The sequence below is a fragment of the Squalius cephalus genome, assembly GCF_949319135.1.
Source record: "Squalius cephalus genome assembly, chromosome: 17".
NCBI lineage: Eukaryota > Metazoa > Chordata > Actinopteri > Cypriniformes > Leuciscidae > Squalius > Squalius cephalus.
Window position 1 is genome coordinate 8,165,561 of NC_137138.1, and position 16,823 is coordinate 8,182,383.

General features: G+C 35.4%; 1 protein-coding gene across 1 annotated transcript in view; it reads left to right on the top strand.

The window, feature by feature from the left end:
• The window catches only part of nr5a1b (nuclear receptor subfamily 5, group A, member 1b), a 12,998-nt gene extending 8,110 nt beyond the window's left edge, over window positions 1-4,888 (top strand). The window contains exons 5-7 of the mRNA XM_079847212.1: window positions 2,419-2,538; window positions 2,648-2,795; window positions 4,435-4,888. Coding sequence (XP_079703338.1) covers window positions 2,419-2,538; window positions 2,648-2,795; window positions 4,435-4,688 — 522 coding nt within the window. The 3' untranslated portion in view covers window positions 4,689-4,888. The remainder of the gene's footprint in view (window positions 1-2,418; window positions 2,539-2,647; window positions 2,796-4,434) is intronic.
• The last annotated feature ends 11,935 nt before the right edge of the window (window positions 4,889-16,823 follow it).

Here is a 16,823-nt window from a genome sequence, read left to right on the forward strand (position 1 = left end):
AAAAAAAAGCAAAAAAAACAAAAAAACTGGATGCCGCTCAATGAATCAAACATGATTTTTTTAATGTGAATGTCGCTATTAACGCTGGATATTCCTTATGCACAATGCACTATGTTTCATACTACTTTTAAAGTCAATATGAAACAAGTAACTTGAGATAATCATTTATTTGCTTTCAAAATGGCTATCTATCTATCTATCTATCTATCTATCTATCTATCTATCTATCTATCTATCTATCTATCTATCTATCTATCTATCTATCTATCTATCTGTTGTCTGTCTGTCTGTCTCTTTTATAACAATTTGATTTATTTACTCATTAATGTATTTGCATTCAAAATGCATAGTTTTAATCAGAATAATATACGGCCATTTTAATATGGCTCACTGCTTTGTTTTAAGATTCTGGTTGTCCAGTTTTGCTGTTATGTGACTCTGAATGTTATTTCTGAACTTATTTCTACTTTAATCACGGGCACTGTGTTTTAAATCATAGGCCTATGTTGTTTGATCATACTTTGCTAGCTTGATTCTTAGCATTGCTAAACACTAGCTAGCAGCAGGTTCACTTCTAGTTAAATATAAGTGTGTTTTTATGTTTATTCGTGAAGGCTGCTGGAAATGCAGAAAGTTTTCTCTTTTCAAGTATGAAATGAATTGCTTCAAAGACGCTTCAGTCACTGTATTCTAACTACATTCAAAACATTCACTAGCTTTAGCCTACTTCAATTTAATAAGCTAGCATTACTTGCTTTTTCTCCATTTATTTGTATGCAAATGACAAGATGTTAAACGGATAGCTTAAAAATGAAAATATCATAATGTACTCACCCTCATGTCATGTAATTTCCACAACATGTCGTTCTTCCTCTTTTGGATGTTTGTGTGAACTGTAAAGACATACTTGATTTCATATTTGAGAACACTAATTGCTTGTGAATAGTAATGCAGGGGTACAGAAATTGTGCCATTCCTTAGATTTGAAATGATTTCTTTACAGTACAGTGAAATAGTGTTTAATGGCATTCACCTCAGCATTCATTGCTTTCCTCCATTTGCATAGAAAGCTCTTACATGTGCGTTTTTTGTCTGTCTGTTGCTGTAGACACACAGGTACACAGTGTTCAACAGATGCGCACACGCAAGACTCCAGCTTCCTTCACTGTGTGCAGAATGTGCCGTACAATCTCTCGTCATGGCAACAGGAGTGTGGCATAAAGGGAGTGATGTATCAAGCGTCCAATTCTATGCGCTTTAAAAAAAAATACCGAGTGCGTTTCTGTTGCAATTAACTGTGCCGCCCCGGGAGGCTTCTGTGGGGTCACCAATCTCGTATGAAACAGTGAGCTGAAAGTTGTCTCTGTAGAATTATATCATACACATAAGTGGATATTTTCAATCCAATTATACCTGTACTGGACAGGACTGTGGACTGTGAACCACAATAGCGGGCAGCTACTGCGGATCTTTGAATGAACACTGAATCACATTGTCGGCTCTGCTAACCTCGATGATGGTTCAATTCTGTTTCATTTTTATACACTAACTCAATTCTATGTTAGGCAGTGGAAAACTTGCAGCTCTCTGAGAAATGTGTGTGGGTGAGGCTATGTGTGTGTGTGTGTGTGTGTTAAATATGCATTTTAACTTTCAAAAGGAAATATCAAATTTCATAATCTCAATGTTTCTCCTCAAATAGAGTCTTCTGCTTTTTCATATTTTGTCTCCTTTAGAGTTTTAGAAGAGATTTCAATAATTTCTCACATTTTGCTTAAATTTGCCATAATTGGCAAAAAAATAATTAAATAATAATAATTCATTTCATATTTATACATCTCTATCCTTTTTTATTATATCTTTGTCTCATTTGTTTCCATTTTTATTTCATTTTTTATCTTAGAAATTTAGATGAGATAAGCAAATGAAATAATGTTCTTGTTAAATGAAATATAAGTGATGTAAATATAAACAAATGTAAATAAATGTAATGTAAAAAAATATTTCCATGATTTGTTATCACAACTTTTTATCTTTTGTCAAATATACTTAGATAATTAATGTGGTTCAGATAACATAATATTTTGTGTTTCTTTTCATTAAACCAATCTCCTTCATTGTATTAACTCAAATTTTCTATTTCAATAAACTCAAAATTTTAAGGCAGCCATGGTAACTTACTTTTTTAAGTGAAACCAACAATAATTTTTTACAGTGATAAAATAAAATAAAATAATAATAATACATATCAATAAATATAACTATGTTTTCAGAGATTTGAAGCAATTATAGAATCTACAAAGCTTCTGAGCAATTATATTTCCATAAATAATAATTTATATATATCTAAAATAAATACACAAATATTCGTACATTTCATGTCCATTTTCATTTATTCACTCTCTCTCTGCTCCACAGGTGGGAGATCAGATGAAGTTGCTGCATAATTGCTGGAGTGAGCTTCTTGTGCTGGACTACATCGCCAGACAGTTGCATCATGGGAAAGAGGACAGTGTGCTTCTCATCACTGGACAGGAGGTAACACACGCGCACACACACACACACACACACACACACATACACACGCACGCACATATATGCATTGGATCCACTCGATTGATGTTTAGCATATGTGTGTGTGGGTCAGGTTGAGCTGGGGTCTTTGCTGGCCCAGGCAGGGGTCACTCTGAGCGGGATGATACAGAGAGGTCAGGAGCTGGTGCGTCGTCTACAAGAGCTTCAGCTGGACCGCAGAGAAACCGCCTGTCTCAAATACCTCATCCTCTTTAACCCAGGTGAGGCAGCACGTGCTATTACTGTAGCTTTCATGTGATTGGCTGACGTCTTTGCATGTAAACTGCTGAACTGCTATGTGTGTGTGGACACTGTTCAAAAGTTTTTTTACAAATATTTTTGAAAGTAGTCATTTATGCTCACCAAGGCTGCATTTATTTGATCAAAAACACTGTAAGAACATTAATATTGTGAAATGTGTTTTGTTTTCTATTTTAATATGTAATTTATTTCTGTGATGCAAAGCTGAATTTTCAGCATCATTACTCTCTTCAGGTTCATTCCAGTCTTCAGTGTCACATGATCCTTCAGAAATCATTCTAATATGCTGATTTTCTGCTCAACAAACATTTCCAGTTATTATAACAGTTGTGCTGCTTCATATTTTTGTGGAAACCGTGACACCTTTTTTTTGACACCAGGATTCTTTGATAAATAGAATTTTTTTAAATAACAGCATTAGATATAGAAATCTTATGTAACATTAAATGTCTATTTAATCAATTTAACGTGTCCTTGCTGAATAAATGTATCAATGTCTTTAAAAACAAACAAACTTTTGAACGGTAGTGTATTAATGTGCTCACAGATGATTTTTGCTGCTTATTTTCCACAAATCATTGGGGAGTGAGTTGCATCGTAAATAAAGAGGATGTCGATTGAGCAGCTTTTTATTATAATTTCAAAAAACCGAAAACCTGTTTCCCATGATATGACTCTTAATTCAAGACTTTTTTTTATTAACCTTGACTGAGTCCTAAAAGATGTTTTAAACGTATAAATTCCACTAACGTGATTGGCCGACGGAACGATAACTATCCGGTAATGCACATCTTTTGGTCTTTTAATTTGAATAATGTTTCCCTTAGTTAAAAGGTTCCGCTCAAGTGTTTGAATGAGTTTTACTTCTTAACTAACTCCAGAGACCAAATCGCCTTTGTATCATTGTGGAAGAGTTGGGAAATTTCCTCTCTTTCTCTGTCTCTCTCCCTCCGTTCAACGCCGCTGCTGATGTTTTAATAGTTTAATATAAAAAGACATTTTTATAGCCACAGCGGTGGCACCGTCACCCCGTCCTCCGTGTCTTATTGAGCGTATCTATGTTTCCCCCGCTGGGGTTTGACCGAGGCTAATTAACTTCTCAAAAGACGAATATTGCATTGATTTTGATCCACGCTAACGAGGACGCGTGTGTATCAGGCTATTTGTCGTGAGTGGCAGCGTGTTTTGTGTGGCGCGGGCCGTGCGCTAACTGGGTAATGGGCTTAATTAAAATGAAAGCCTTCTGAATCGCTCCTGTTTACAAAGGCAGGGAGCCGGACCACGTATATCCACTCGCAGACGCACACACACCGTCTATAGCGAGACTCCGGCTCAAAAGAAGTTTAATGGATTGACCCCATATTGGTCCGTGCTGCCATGGCCCTCTCTTTCTCAGCTTCGGGAGAAAATGCTCCTTTATTGTTCGCGTTCCCTTAAGTGAGAGCAATTTAGCTCCAACAAAAGCTGCTTTTCATAATAAGAGTGCCTGAGAGCTGTGTGCATGTGTGTGTGTGTGTGCATTCAGAAAGTGCTTGAAAACCCATTTTCCACTCATGCCGTCTTTAATGAGACTCTATCGGTGCATCTCTCACTCTGCAGATGTGAAACTGTTGGAAAACCAGCCTTACGTCGAGAGCGTGTACGAGCAGGTGAACGCCGCGCTGTTGGAGTACACACTGTATGCGTATCCGCAGTTCCCGGACAGGTTTAGCCAGATCCTGCTACGCCTTCCCGAGCTCAGAGCGCTGAGCACGCAAGCCGAAGACTACCTGTGCTACAAACACCTGAGCGGAGAGGTGCCCTGCAACAACCTCCTCATAGAAATGCTGCATGCCAAGAGAACCTGCATCTGACACAAGCGCACATTCACACACACAACAGCCTGATTCCTTCGCAGATGACTATCATGTTGTGCAGCAGTCATCTCTCACACAGAAAACCTCATCAACCATGCCACTGTGTTTCTGAAAGAGGAAGAGGGGAGATGTCAGTGTTAATGACTGTGTTTGTAATACACTCTTAAAAATAAAGGTTCTTTATTGGCATCGATGGTTCCATCACACAAAAGTTTCTTTGAACCTTTCTTTATAGTGGGAAAAATGGTTCACTGAATGGTTCTTCTATGGCATCGATGCAAAAAAAAACCCAAAAACGTTTGGAACCTCTATTTTTAATGTGTATAGGGCGCTGCATGGAAGACATGTTTTTTAAGGCCAGCCCTGAGGTTCCCTCGACAAAAACGCATTAGGATTTTTCCATTGGCTTTTGAGTTATTGTACAAAATAAGCTCTGTGACTAACAAAAGTTATGATTCTTACAGGCTTTGCTCATCAAGATAATCTTCAGAAAATGAACAAGCCTAAATACAATTGCCAGATGTAAAAAAGCTAAACGTGGGCTATAAAGGAACTACACCAAGGTCGCATGACATTAACATTGATTTGAATGTTTTGCTAACAATCCCATTAAGTAACAAAAACATCATTTCTGAATGTTCCCTGAACGTTCAGATCTATCTTGGTTATGCAAGCATTAAGGGAACTTGGACAATATATATATATATATATATATATATATATATATATATATATATATATATATATATATATCAACCACCTTTTTCAAGACAAATCTCTGTAACACTTTGCTTAAAGCCTTCATGTATAATGCATTATAAAGGTATTCATAATATACGTTATAATAATGCATTATAAAGGTATTCATAATATACGTTATAATAATGCATTATATCTTTTCAAAAATAATTGTAACCAAAGTTAAAATGCATTATAATATTTGCAGATTCATTGTTACATCTGAAATTGGTTGTTTGTCATGCATTATATTGCACTATATGCACTATATTTTCTAAAGGCATAACATAAGTATTATCATAAATAACTTGGTTACACTTGTTCTTGAGATCATACAATGCATTATAAGGTGGAAAGCAAGGCATAATTAAAAATACTGCGTTAAAAAATCTCAAGGGGTATTATTGATGTCTTTTATATCATAGATTAAAATGTGAAAATATCTTGAGCTTGTGTTCACCACAGACCTTATTTCAGGCATTTAACCAAAAACTCGATGGAACCGGATGCTAAAATGCTAACTCGTTTCCAGGTGTTGGCTTAAAAAAATACATCATTCTTGCAGCTCACTATTTAAAAAAGCAACAGATTGTGCCTTCCCTCTCATTACACACACTCACACACTGAGAAGCTTCTTCTTGAAAAAAAACAGTAAGTAAAACAAAGTGAGGCATAGTCACAGCCAGACAGCATGACCGTCATGTCAATTGAGACATTTCAAGAAATACGAAATGAAGTAAAGCACTAATGAAACAGAAAGCTGGTAAATCTAACGAATTCCTCAAGAGGAGCCAGAAAATGAGCTAAATAACCTTCATTAACATTCCCTTTTTAAGATTGAAAGCGAGAGAGAGAGAGAGAGAGAGAGAGAGCGAGGGAAGGTGCCATTCAACAAAGCTTTCCCTGCACACCCATAATAGCTCTGTCATTTAACCTAGTGAGCTTAGACAGCATCATACACGCTTCTTACGAAACAGTCTAAGTTTTGTTTGTTTGTATGGCCAAAAACTAAGGAACATCACCCAAAGTCAATCCCAGAAAGCACTAGAATGAGCACAGTGAATATATATATATATATATAAATTGAAATTATATATACTATACAGTTCAAAAGTTTGGGGTCAGTAAGTTTTTTTTTAATACATTTATTCACAAGATTGCATTAAATTGATCCTAACGTGACAGTAAAGACATTTATAATGTGCAAAAAGATTCTTTTGAATTTGTAAATGTATCAAGAAAATGTATCAAGGTCTCCATGATAATATTGAGCTAAACAACTGGTTTCAACACTGAAAATATTAAGAAATATTTCTTGAGCAGCAAATCAGCATATTAGAATGATTTCTGAAGCATCATGTGACACTAAATACTGGAGTAAAGATCATAACAGAAAAAAATATATATATTTTAAAATATATTACAAATAGTAAACAGTTATTTTAAGTTGAAGTAATATTTCACAATATTGCCGTTTTAATGTATTTTTGACATTTAAAAAAAAAAAAAAAAAAAAAACATTACAAAATCTTTCTGACCCCCAGCTTTTGAATGGAATATGTAAGTTTGCCTATTTGAGTACATCAGCACCATACTAACACTAGACTCTGTTGTGAGTCAAATCTACCATATTTTGTGCCACTTTGAATTGCTGTCCATGTAGATTATTCCAAGTTATTCCCTCATGTGTTTAGGGTTAGTTAGGGACACTACTATTAGAAGGCAGCTGCCTATAGGCATTATAGTTAGTAGACAGCAAGGCAGCTCACTAGGTTTTGGAACAGAGCTCATAATGCCTGTATAAGTACTTATCTATGGCACGCTCAAACCCACACACTAACAACAGAAGATTGTGTATGTTTAAAATGAGCTGTGTGTGTGTGTGTCTAAGTGTGTGTGCACATGCTGAGAAATGGGGAGGTAAATTAGGATTTGCAATTCTGCCTTAACACTAACACTGTTGATCCTGTGAAGCTGAGAGAATAAATCGGCATTCGATGTGTGTGTTCTAATGTGTGAGCGCGTAAGAGAGGTTGTGTGTGACTGTTAAGAAAAGTCATCTCAATATTGCGCCCCTCTCTAGCTTAGGACAAGCTGATTATGATATCTCAGCATGTTTCTGATTGGCTCATTTTTGTATAGTGGAGTGTCTGATTGGTCAAGTGCTCTATCATGTAACATGTTTGTGTTAATTTGTTATGAGTGTGCTTAACTGTATTGTTTCAAATGAATAAATACAAATTATTTAAACCTGTAGATATTCGTTTCTCTCAGTTATTTGTCATGTACACACACATGCTACTGAGTCAAACTTAATAAAACAAATAATGCTAGCAACATAAATGCTAAAATGCCAAATTGATGCTAGACAAATAAGATGGAGACCAGTTAGTTAAAAGTCCTTGCAAAAAAAGATAAGGCATATCATGCTTTAAAAGTGTGAGTATATACTATCATTTCATTCTTTAAAGAAAAAATGTGCTTGGTTTGATATTATCTTATGCCATGGGATTTCATTTTTAAGTAAGGCTTCACTGTCCAAATACTTTTCACTGTCTAAGAAAACAGCAAAATTTAATTCCTAAAATTAAAACCATACTATTTCATGCAGTGCCCATCAATCAATCAATCAATCAATCAATGTATGAAAGAATAAATTACAAAATAAAAAACAATATTATAAAATATAATAAAATAATATAGAAATAATAATTTTCCTGAAATGTAAATATACATATAACAAATAAATACAAATAATGAAAATTGCTTTCTCATTGCCTTTCATGATATTTGAAAGAAAAGAAAAGAAAGGACAAGTAAAAAAGAGAATACCTCGGTTGCCACAAGTGGGTTTTTTTTGGGGGGGGGGGGGGGGGGGGGTACTGTATTAGGTATATTTGAACATTCTTATTTGGGGTTAATAATTGTTCCCTTTATATTAGGTAGGCTATGTCCTGGATCCCTGCTTATCTTCTGATCTTACCCTTTTTATTCCCTTTTTCTCTACATATGTTAAATTGTACAACTGTGTTCTGGAATGGTTGGAATTTTGTAATATGTGGAGAAACCTATAAATAAAGTGAGGGAAAAACAGAGAAAAGAATAAGAAGAAAAAGAAAAAGAGCAAATGATAGCATGCATCTTATTCCTAAAATTAAACCGGAACTATTTTATGTAGTGCCTCTTTAAAAAAATAAAATAATAATAATTTTATCAAAAAAAAAAAAAAAAAAAAAAAAAAGATAAAATAATGTATAAATCATATGAAACTTTCCTTAAGTGTACATATAAAATATAATTGAAATAATAAGTTTTAAAAATTCCCCCCCAAAATGCTTATAGACTTCCAATCAAAATGCAGTTTTGCAATATTACATGTAGAATGTGTACAAAACTAAAATCTAAACCCAGTAAACATGGAGTTTTGTGAGGAAAGGAAGAAAATCGAGAAAAGGGGGAGAGCGGGAGAGCGGGAGAGCACAGCTGGGTCCTTTTGAAAGTGCAAAATTAAAATGAAAAAAAAAAATTCTTTTCACAGATCTTCAAAGAGGTGTGTTTGTGTGTGTGCGTGTGTGTGTGTGTGTGTGTGTGAGGGTTCAATACTGCACCTGAGAGAGTCGGAGTGAAAGAAAGTCAGGACACAATTAACGTGAGAGCTTCTGGTGTAGTGCCAACAGCAGTGTGTGTCTGTGTGAGCGAGTGTACATGGGAACAGGTGTGTGAGTGGCTGATGTGTTAGAGAGCCGTAATATGTGTCTTTTCAGCCAGTGTGTGGATGTTTGAGTGTCTATGTGTGTTTGAGAGAGGGTGTGTGCAAACATGACACACTTAAGGGCCACTTCAGCTCCATTAATTGGTCATTTGACATGAAAGACCTCATACCACCTTTTTCACATGGCTGCTTCCCTGAAGACCCAAAAACCTTCACCCTCAGAGAACACACACACACACACACACACACACACACAGCTCAATAACTCTGCTATCATCTTCCTGTCTGTCATTTCTTGCTCCCTTTAATAGATAGTTCTTTTTCGTCGTCACAGTCAATGATGTCACATCCTGTGGCTGTGCTGGAGGAGGCAGGAAGTGATGTCAGAAACGCTTATCCATATGTCCCTACACGTGAAAAGTTTTCGACATTGACAGCTGAGACAGAATCATGAATATTTTTATAATGTGTTTCTGTTACCCTAAAATGTTGTTCAAAAATTTGCTGCAATGATGTTAAAATTCTGTCCGATACCGATAAGTCGTTAATTATTTTCATGGCTGATAACCAATAAATTGCAGTATTTCAGATCAGATGTGCCCCAACGTTTTACCACAGAGGGCCAAAAATCAAACTTGTTTGAGGTCTGTGGGTAAGGTAAATGTTGCAATATCCAACTATATTATATAAAAATGTACAAACATTTTTATATTCCTATTTTTATAAATCTCAATTTCTACATTTTTTTAAACTGTTCAATGTTAACATTATTGAGATATTATTATATTAATAGTTTGAATTAGTTTTTATTTTTAGATTTTTTTTCTTTTAATTTTAGTTCAATTTAAAATGAGAAAAAAAAATCTGAAATTAATTCATATAATATAAGTTTAATATTTTAGTTTATTTCACTTAACATTTACTTTATTATGACTTCATGAAAGAACAAACATGAGAGACACAAACTTTCATGAAAAACAGTTTTTTTTGTGTGGTTTTAGATTTAGTTAGCAATACAAAACCGTGCTTCAATGTTTTTTTTAAGTTACAGAAGTTATAGAATTTCAGCATAAATTTTCACACATTTCATAAACTGTCAGGATACAGTGGTTAGATAGTCTGAATTTTTCAGGTGCCTGTCAGATTTTGCTCAAAGGGGGGGGGGGGGGGGGGGGGGGTTGGTAAACCCTACATAATGTGTCAAAATGTCCCCACAAAGATGGCAATATCCAAAATCCTTGTCCTTGTAAGGATATGTTTTGGTCCCCATGAGGAAAGCAGCTTGTAAATCATAATAAGTGTTTTTTTTTTTTTTTATGTAAAAATGCTGAAGGTTTTCTGTGATGGGTAGGTTTAGGGTTAGAGTAAGGGGAAAGAATAAACAGTTTGTACAGAATAAAAAACATTAAGTCTAAGTCCCCATAAAACCTGAAAACACAACATGTGTGTGTGTGTGTGTGTCACTGTTAACCTTGAGTGTATTTAGCTATCTGATCTGAGAGTGCCCACCTGCGGTTGTCCTAAGTTACATCAAAAACTTAATGACCTTGCCGCTTCATGCCACCTGCCTGGCACCGTTTTCCATGACAACCGTGTGCGTCTGATCAAACTGTTTGATACCGGATCATTTGAGCTCTTCCCTCCAGTTTCAAACATGGCACACACACACATTTTTAGAAACACCTCCAGGATCCCACTGACACCTGCATTAAACCAATAACACTCAGGTTTGAGATTTGCTTAGTTTAGTTTTAGGGCTGGAATTTAGCGCTGGTCATTGTGACAATTCCTCACACACTTAGCTACTTTCTATATCCCATTTTCATTGGCTACATTTACATGTGCACCAATAATGTGATCATTTCCAATTATCAGTGTAATCGCAGTAAGATGTTTATACGACACGAGCGAACCTCTTTATTCCCATTTACATGCACTGTTTTAATCTACAGGTAACATCAAATGCAAAACACATTTCTATATATTTCATTTTTTTCAGTGATGCACCTAAAAACGTCTTCATTTTGACAGTTTTGGCCATTAATACACTGCATCTTATTCATATTGCGCAACGTTATCAACATGAACTTGTGCTCCAAAAATGCTATATCTTCTTTACCACCATGTTTACGAATCTGTGCATGACAAAGGCTGCGTCCGAAATGGCATGCTCTCTTGAGTAGGTACTTATTTTGACTAACTACTTCACGACCGCTAAAAAAGTACTCTCTAAGTATGAATGTAATCTGGACATAGTGCCATGTTGTCATCATCATGACCGACCAGCATCAGTTGCAACACTTCACTGCACAAATCCTCTGCCGTGGCCTCATGGGATAGTAAAGCATCCATCATAGGCACACTTCAGAATTTTGCCAGAGCAAATAGGCCAACCGGGTGCATTTTGCCTACTCTTATGAGTACTGTGAATTTGGACATCCTTCTTTTGTCATACTGTTTATCGCCTACTATATACTAGGGAAGAATGTGATTTCGGATGCAGTCTATGTCATCAATGTACATCACAAGCACATTCACACTTTGGTCAGAGTGGAATAGATACGATTAAAGTGATTTCTTGCCTTATTGCGCTTAAAAAATATGCATATGCCACATTTTACTACGATTATGGTTGCTACAATTATGAGCTTAATTGCATCAATTTGATCAAAGTATAGTGTATTCATGAGGTAGAGTTTAAACTTTAATTGCAATATTGCCTAATAATCACTTCATGAGGGTTCATATAAACATAGTCATTGTTAGTTTATCAGTGTTTCGTTACCTGGGCGGTAACTTCATCACAATGATGTCATATGATCGGATTACCCATCGTCCTTGTGGAAGCCGAGAGATTAGAATGACCCAGGACAACTCAACAACTGCTTTCCCGTTGCCCTGGTTACCTAAAACCTCAAACTTCAACACTGCAAACACTGCTATTTCAATTGCGAAATGCAAATCTAATTCCCGACATCTTGATCGAGCAATTCATGAAATCTGAAACATACAAATGCTTGTAGCTAGGATAAGGACATTCCAAAATGTGTCAGAATACAATTCGCCACATATATAGCAGGTTTTGACACAAACTGTCTTGTTCATCAGTATTTCTTCTCTGTTGGGTCAACTACTGTCATGGTGGAAAAACAGTGTGAGGAGAATCTTAATGAGGAAGTTGGATAAGGTCAGATAAACCGATAATGTGTTTGTAGCTATAGCTATACTTGAATCATAACATATCCCGTAGAGTGCTGCAGGAAAAATCTGCAAAAAAAAAAAACATGATTCTTAACCCTATAAAGCCTACTATCATATTTAATACACAAATTAAAGGCCACCAAATTATCAACATGATCAAAACTTTGCTAAAAAAAACCCCAATGATAAATCTTACACTTATGAACACTGAAGCAACTTAGGAATGACTATCCATTCATCATTTTTTAGAAAAAATCTTGTTAAATTGTGAGTATCAAATATGATCTGTAGTCTACATCAGGTTTTTTGAGGAACGTGTATTTGTTCATCTCTCAATCTGCACTGTGTTGCATTGCATTGTATGATTTCCACCCACAATAAAAACTACAGAGCTAAAAACTAAGCATTTAAATATCATCTTAAGACATATTACTGGGAGATATAGAGTGACAACTGATATTTATATGCATTTTATGTAATACTGTTATTAAGATCTCATTGATTTACAATACAAGCTATCAGAATTTCATCATATTTTTGGCCATGTATCAGCAACTGCTCCAAATTAAATATTTTTGCTTAGTTTGGGCCACTGAATAATACTGAGGTGTTTTTTTCCCTTGACCGTGAGCTCCATATGTTCCTGTATCATTTGAGCATATACATTTTTATGCAAAAAACAGATTTTTTAGAGTTTAGATTATTAATTTATTTTTGTCCAGAGGTTCAATAAACTGTTCTGTTTAAAAAATTGATTTTTCTGATTATTATTTCAAATGTCAGGCTTTACAGGGTTAAAATTCTTTTAAAACAATCACTGTCCATATAAGATAAAATAACCATTACTCGAAGCATGGTGTGGCATACAGTTTATATGTCCGTTATATGGTGTTTATGATTAAAGGTATTAACAACTTTTGGCCCGAGGTTAATAAACAAACTAAATGGATTTTTTGGAAGTTTATTGTTATGGTTGTGCTTCAGCTCTACGACTATATGTTTATCTGCTCATAAAACGAAACATTCACTGCTAGGATTAAGAGATATAAACAGTCAAGATGGAAAGGAACTCAAGCTGACTGAAGATACGTATACACATTCATAGACACGCTACTTCCTTGAAAATAAATTCCAGCACAGCTACAACAACCATAATGATATGACCCTCACAATAGATAGGCTACTGCTTTACAATGAACTCTGTTAGAGAGCTATGGCAATTTATATGTTCAATAAAATACCCTCAGTTCTGGCCATCTCTGAAAAGCCAAGCCAATGTTGATTCTTGTTTTATTACGAGCTCTGTCGCATTCAATTTTTGCCAACAGACTCTCCTCTGTTCGGCTTTTTTGTTTAACGTGTGATTCCCTGGAGGTTGGAGATTTAACATGCTCCATGTCAACCTTTCTCGCTCGTTGTGACAAATAACCTATCACTCCCACAACATACAAGCTCAAAGTAGTCAGAGCAGCTTTACTCTATTTATGGATATGATGAGACACGCATAGGTGAATGGACGAACTAACGTACGGTACGACAGAAAATCATTCTGTCATGTCTATAATACAAACATTAGCCAAACCAGCTAGCAAAAAGTCGTCTATTAGACGTTGAATAGACGTAGCCTAAATCTTCAACGTCTATTTACGAGTTTTCAACGTTGAAAACAGGTCGATCTTCAACGTCTTATGTAAAACTTTTAGATAATAATGAACATGGTTTCTCCGTTATTTTAGCATGTATAACAGACTTACCCTTAGATTATCAGTTGAAAACATGTGGTATCTTAGATGATCAGTTGAAAACACGTATAGTGAAACAGTCCGGCCGAAACTACTTAGTTGAAATCACGTCGAAAACAAGTCCAAGGCGGACCGACTTATTTTCAACCATATTTCAACGTTGAAAGACGTTAATTGTTTACTGCGGGAGGCTTACCATAGTGAATCAGGGTAAGACAAAAGCAAGTTTCGGAAGAAGGATTGATGATGAATTGATTGTTTACATGTTGATAAAAATAGTTAGGCTATATAAAGCTTGAAAAATAGTAGATATGTTGGATGAAGTATATAAACTGAAACCAATTGTAATTTTATTGTGAAAGCATTTTGTTTTTGTATTTTATTGGTGCGAAACACCTCCAATTATAGAAAGAGAGGAGTGTCTGAGTCTGTAGGAGTCCACACGGTTTATCTGCTGTCTGCCTGAGCTGATCAGGCCAGTAGGAGAGCACAATGTTTCTAACACTGCTTCTATTGTCTGAACACGAAACCCTGTGTGTGTTTTTGAAGTTTGCCCCACATATCCTGTGGCTCCTCGTGGGAGAGATGCTCATCACATCCTTGAGGAAGACGAGTCTTCCTCCTGTGTTGTGTGTGTGAAGAGGCTAACATCTGTATTTACTGGTATGTGTGTTCGTTTAAATCCTTCACTAGAAGAAAATGTTCTATATAGAATCTTAAAAGGTTCTGTCAGGCGCTTCACATAGGGGTTCCCATAATGGGATAATTTGATTTAGTTTTAAATACTTATTTTTATTTTAATAACATTTTATTAGTTAAATAGCTCGTAAACATACATTATCGCTAGAAAAAAAATGAAATAACCCGTTAAACATGAAAGTATTTATTCATTTAAGATGTTTTTCCGTAGCTTTTTGGCATAAAAAGTTCTTTAAAATGTAATCTTTTTTCTTTCTTTTTTTCATCATAATATACATATTTTTAGGTGTTTATGCAATAGAAATACAGACAAAATTTGGGCAAGTGTGAGTGTTTTTGTTTCATGTGTATGTTTTTCATGTTGTGCCAGGAGGACGGGTCAGAGCGAGGTTATATCCCTGTTTACCCGTCACCCCCGTCTATAAATCTCCCACAGACACACACACTCACATGCAAGTGTTTTTTTTTTTTTTTTTTTCTTATGAAGAGCAATTTCCTGTGTTGTTTAATTAGTGATCTGACTCAGACATCCATTAGATCTGCCCCAAACTGCTCATTAATTCTGATTTATTACAGAGAAAGAAAAAGAGAGTTAAAGGAGAAGTTCACTTTTAAAATGAAAATTCTGTCATCATATACTCACCCTCATGTTGTTTCAAACCTGTATGAATTTCTTTCTTCTGCTGAACAGAAAGGAAGATATTTAGAAGAATATCAGTAACCAGACAGTTTTTGGGTCCCATTGACTTCCATAGTAGGACAAAATACTATGGAAGTCAATGGGACCCAAAAACTGTCTGGTTACTGATATTCTTCTAAATATCTTCCTTTCTGTTCAGCAGAAGAAAGAAATTCATACAGCTTTGAAACAACATGAGGGTGAGTATATGATGACAGAATTTTCATTTTAAAAGTGAACTTCTCCTTTAAGGCCCGTTCACACCAAGGACAATAACAATCACGATAAAGATATAGTTCTGAAAATCATTTTAGATTTAAAAGAATAACAGAGTCCACAACTATAACAATGGTACAAAGAAACTATATCTTTGGAATCACTTTCAGAACGATTTTTGTTTTCAACTGATGAACAATAAAAGCATTGACAGCCAATCAGAATCCATCCTAGCATTTAAAGCAGCAGACAACATAAAAAATGATCAAAAAATAAATAAAATCTAGTTAGAAATAAATGGAATATAGACAAGGTTGACTAACATTTTTCTATTCATTATTTTGAACTCAAGGTCCACTCACTTTAAAAAAGGACACAACAAAAACTGTAATTTCATACAAAATCAAGCAAAGTGAAACACAAATGGGTTATTCGTGTGAGATTATAATATGCTTTTCCATATAGTTGGCATTAAACAGAAGTTGTAATAGTCTTTTCTTCCCTATTGTGACGTATGTCCTGATTGGATGGTTGTGGTTTTCTATTGGTGGATCTCATGTGAGTGACAGGTTGCCCCGCCCTCGCGCCAGTAAACACATCATCAGAGAAGAGATGTCACTGCAAGTTAAAGACTATGAGGGCACATGAATTGCTTTAAAAAAAATGATGTGCACAGACAAACCACTTATAATAAAAAAAATAATGCTGCACAAAAATAATGCATGCAGCATTTTTCCCCTCATCAAATCATAACGTTTTAAACAAAACAATAAAAATTCCATTTCATGGTGACTTAATAGATAAAATATGAATTTTCTGAAGAACACACATGTTCTTTCACACATGAAGAAATGTAGACTACCGTCAATTGTAGAATGGGTCACTCATTTATGCACAGAGGTCTGTATATTAGGGAGGAAACTAAGCGCGAGATAGCACACCTTCCACCTGTGTGTGCGCGAGCCGAGAGCGCCAACTCCGAATCCTCCCACTGAATACTGTCTCCATGGCAACCATGCAAAAGCATGTCCTTACTGACCAGATCTGACACACAAACTCATGCATTCGCATACATTCTTTGAGAGGACTAAAAATTCTAAACATAATTATGATTCGAAGTATCTTTTCAGTCGGAATTGAAATTG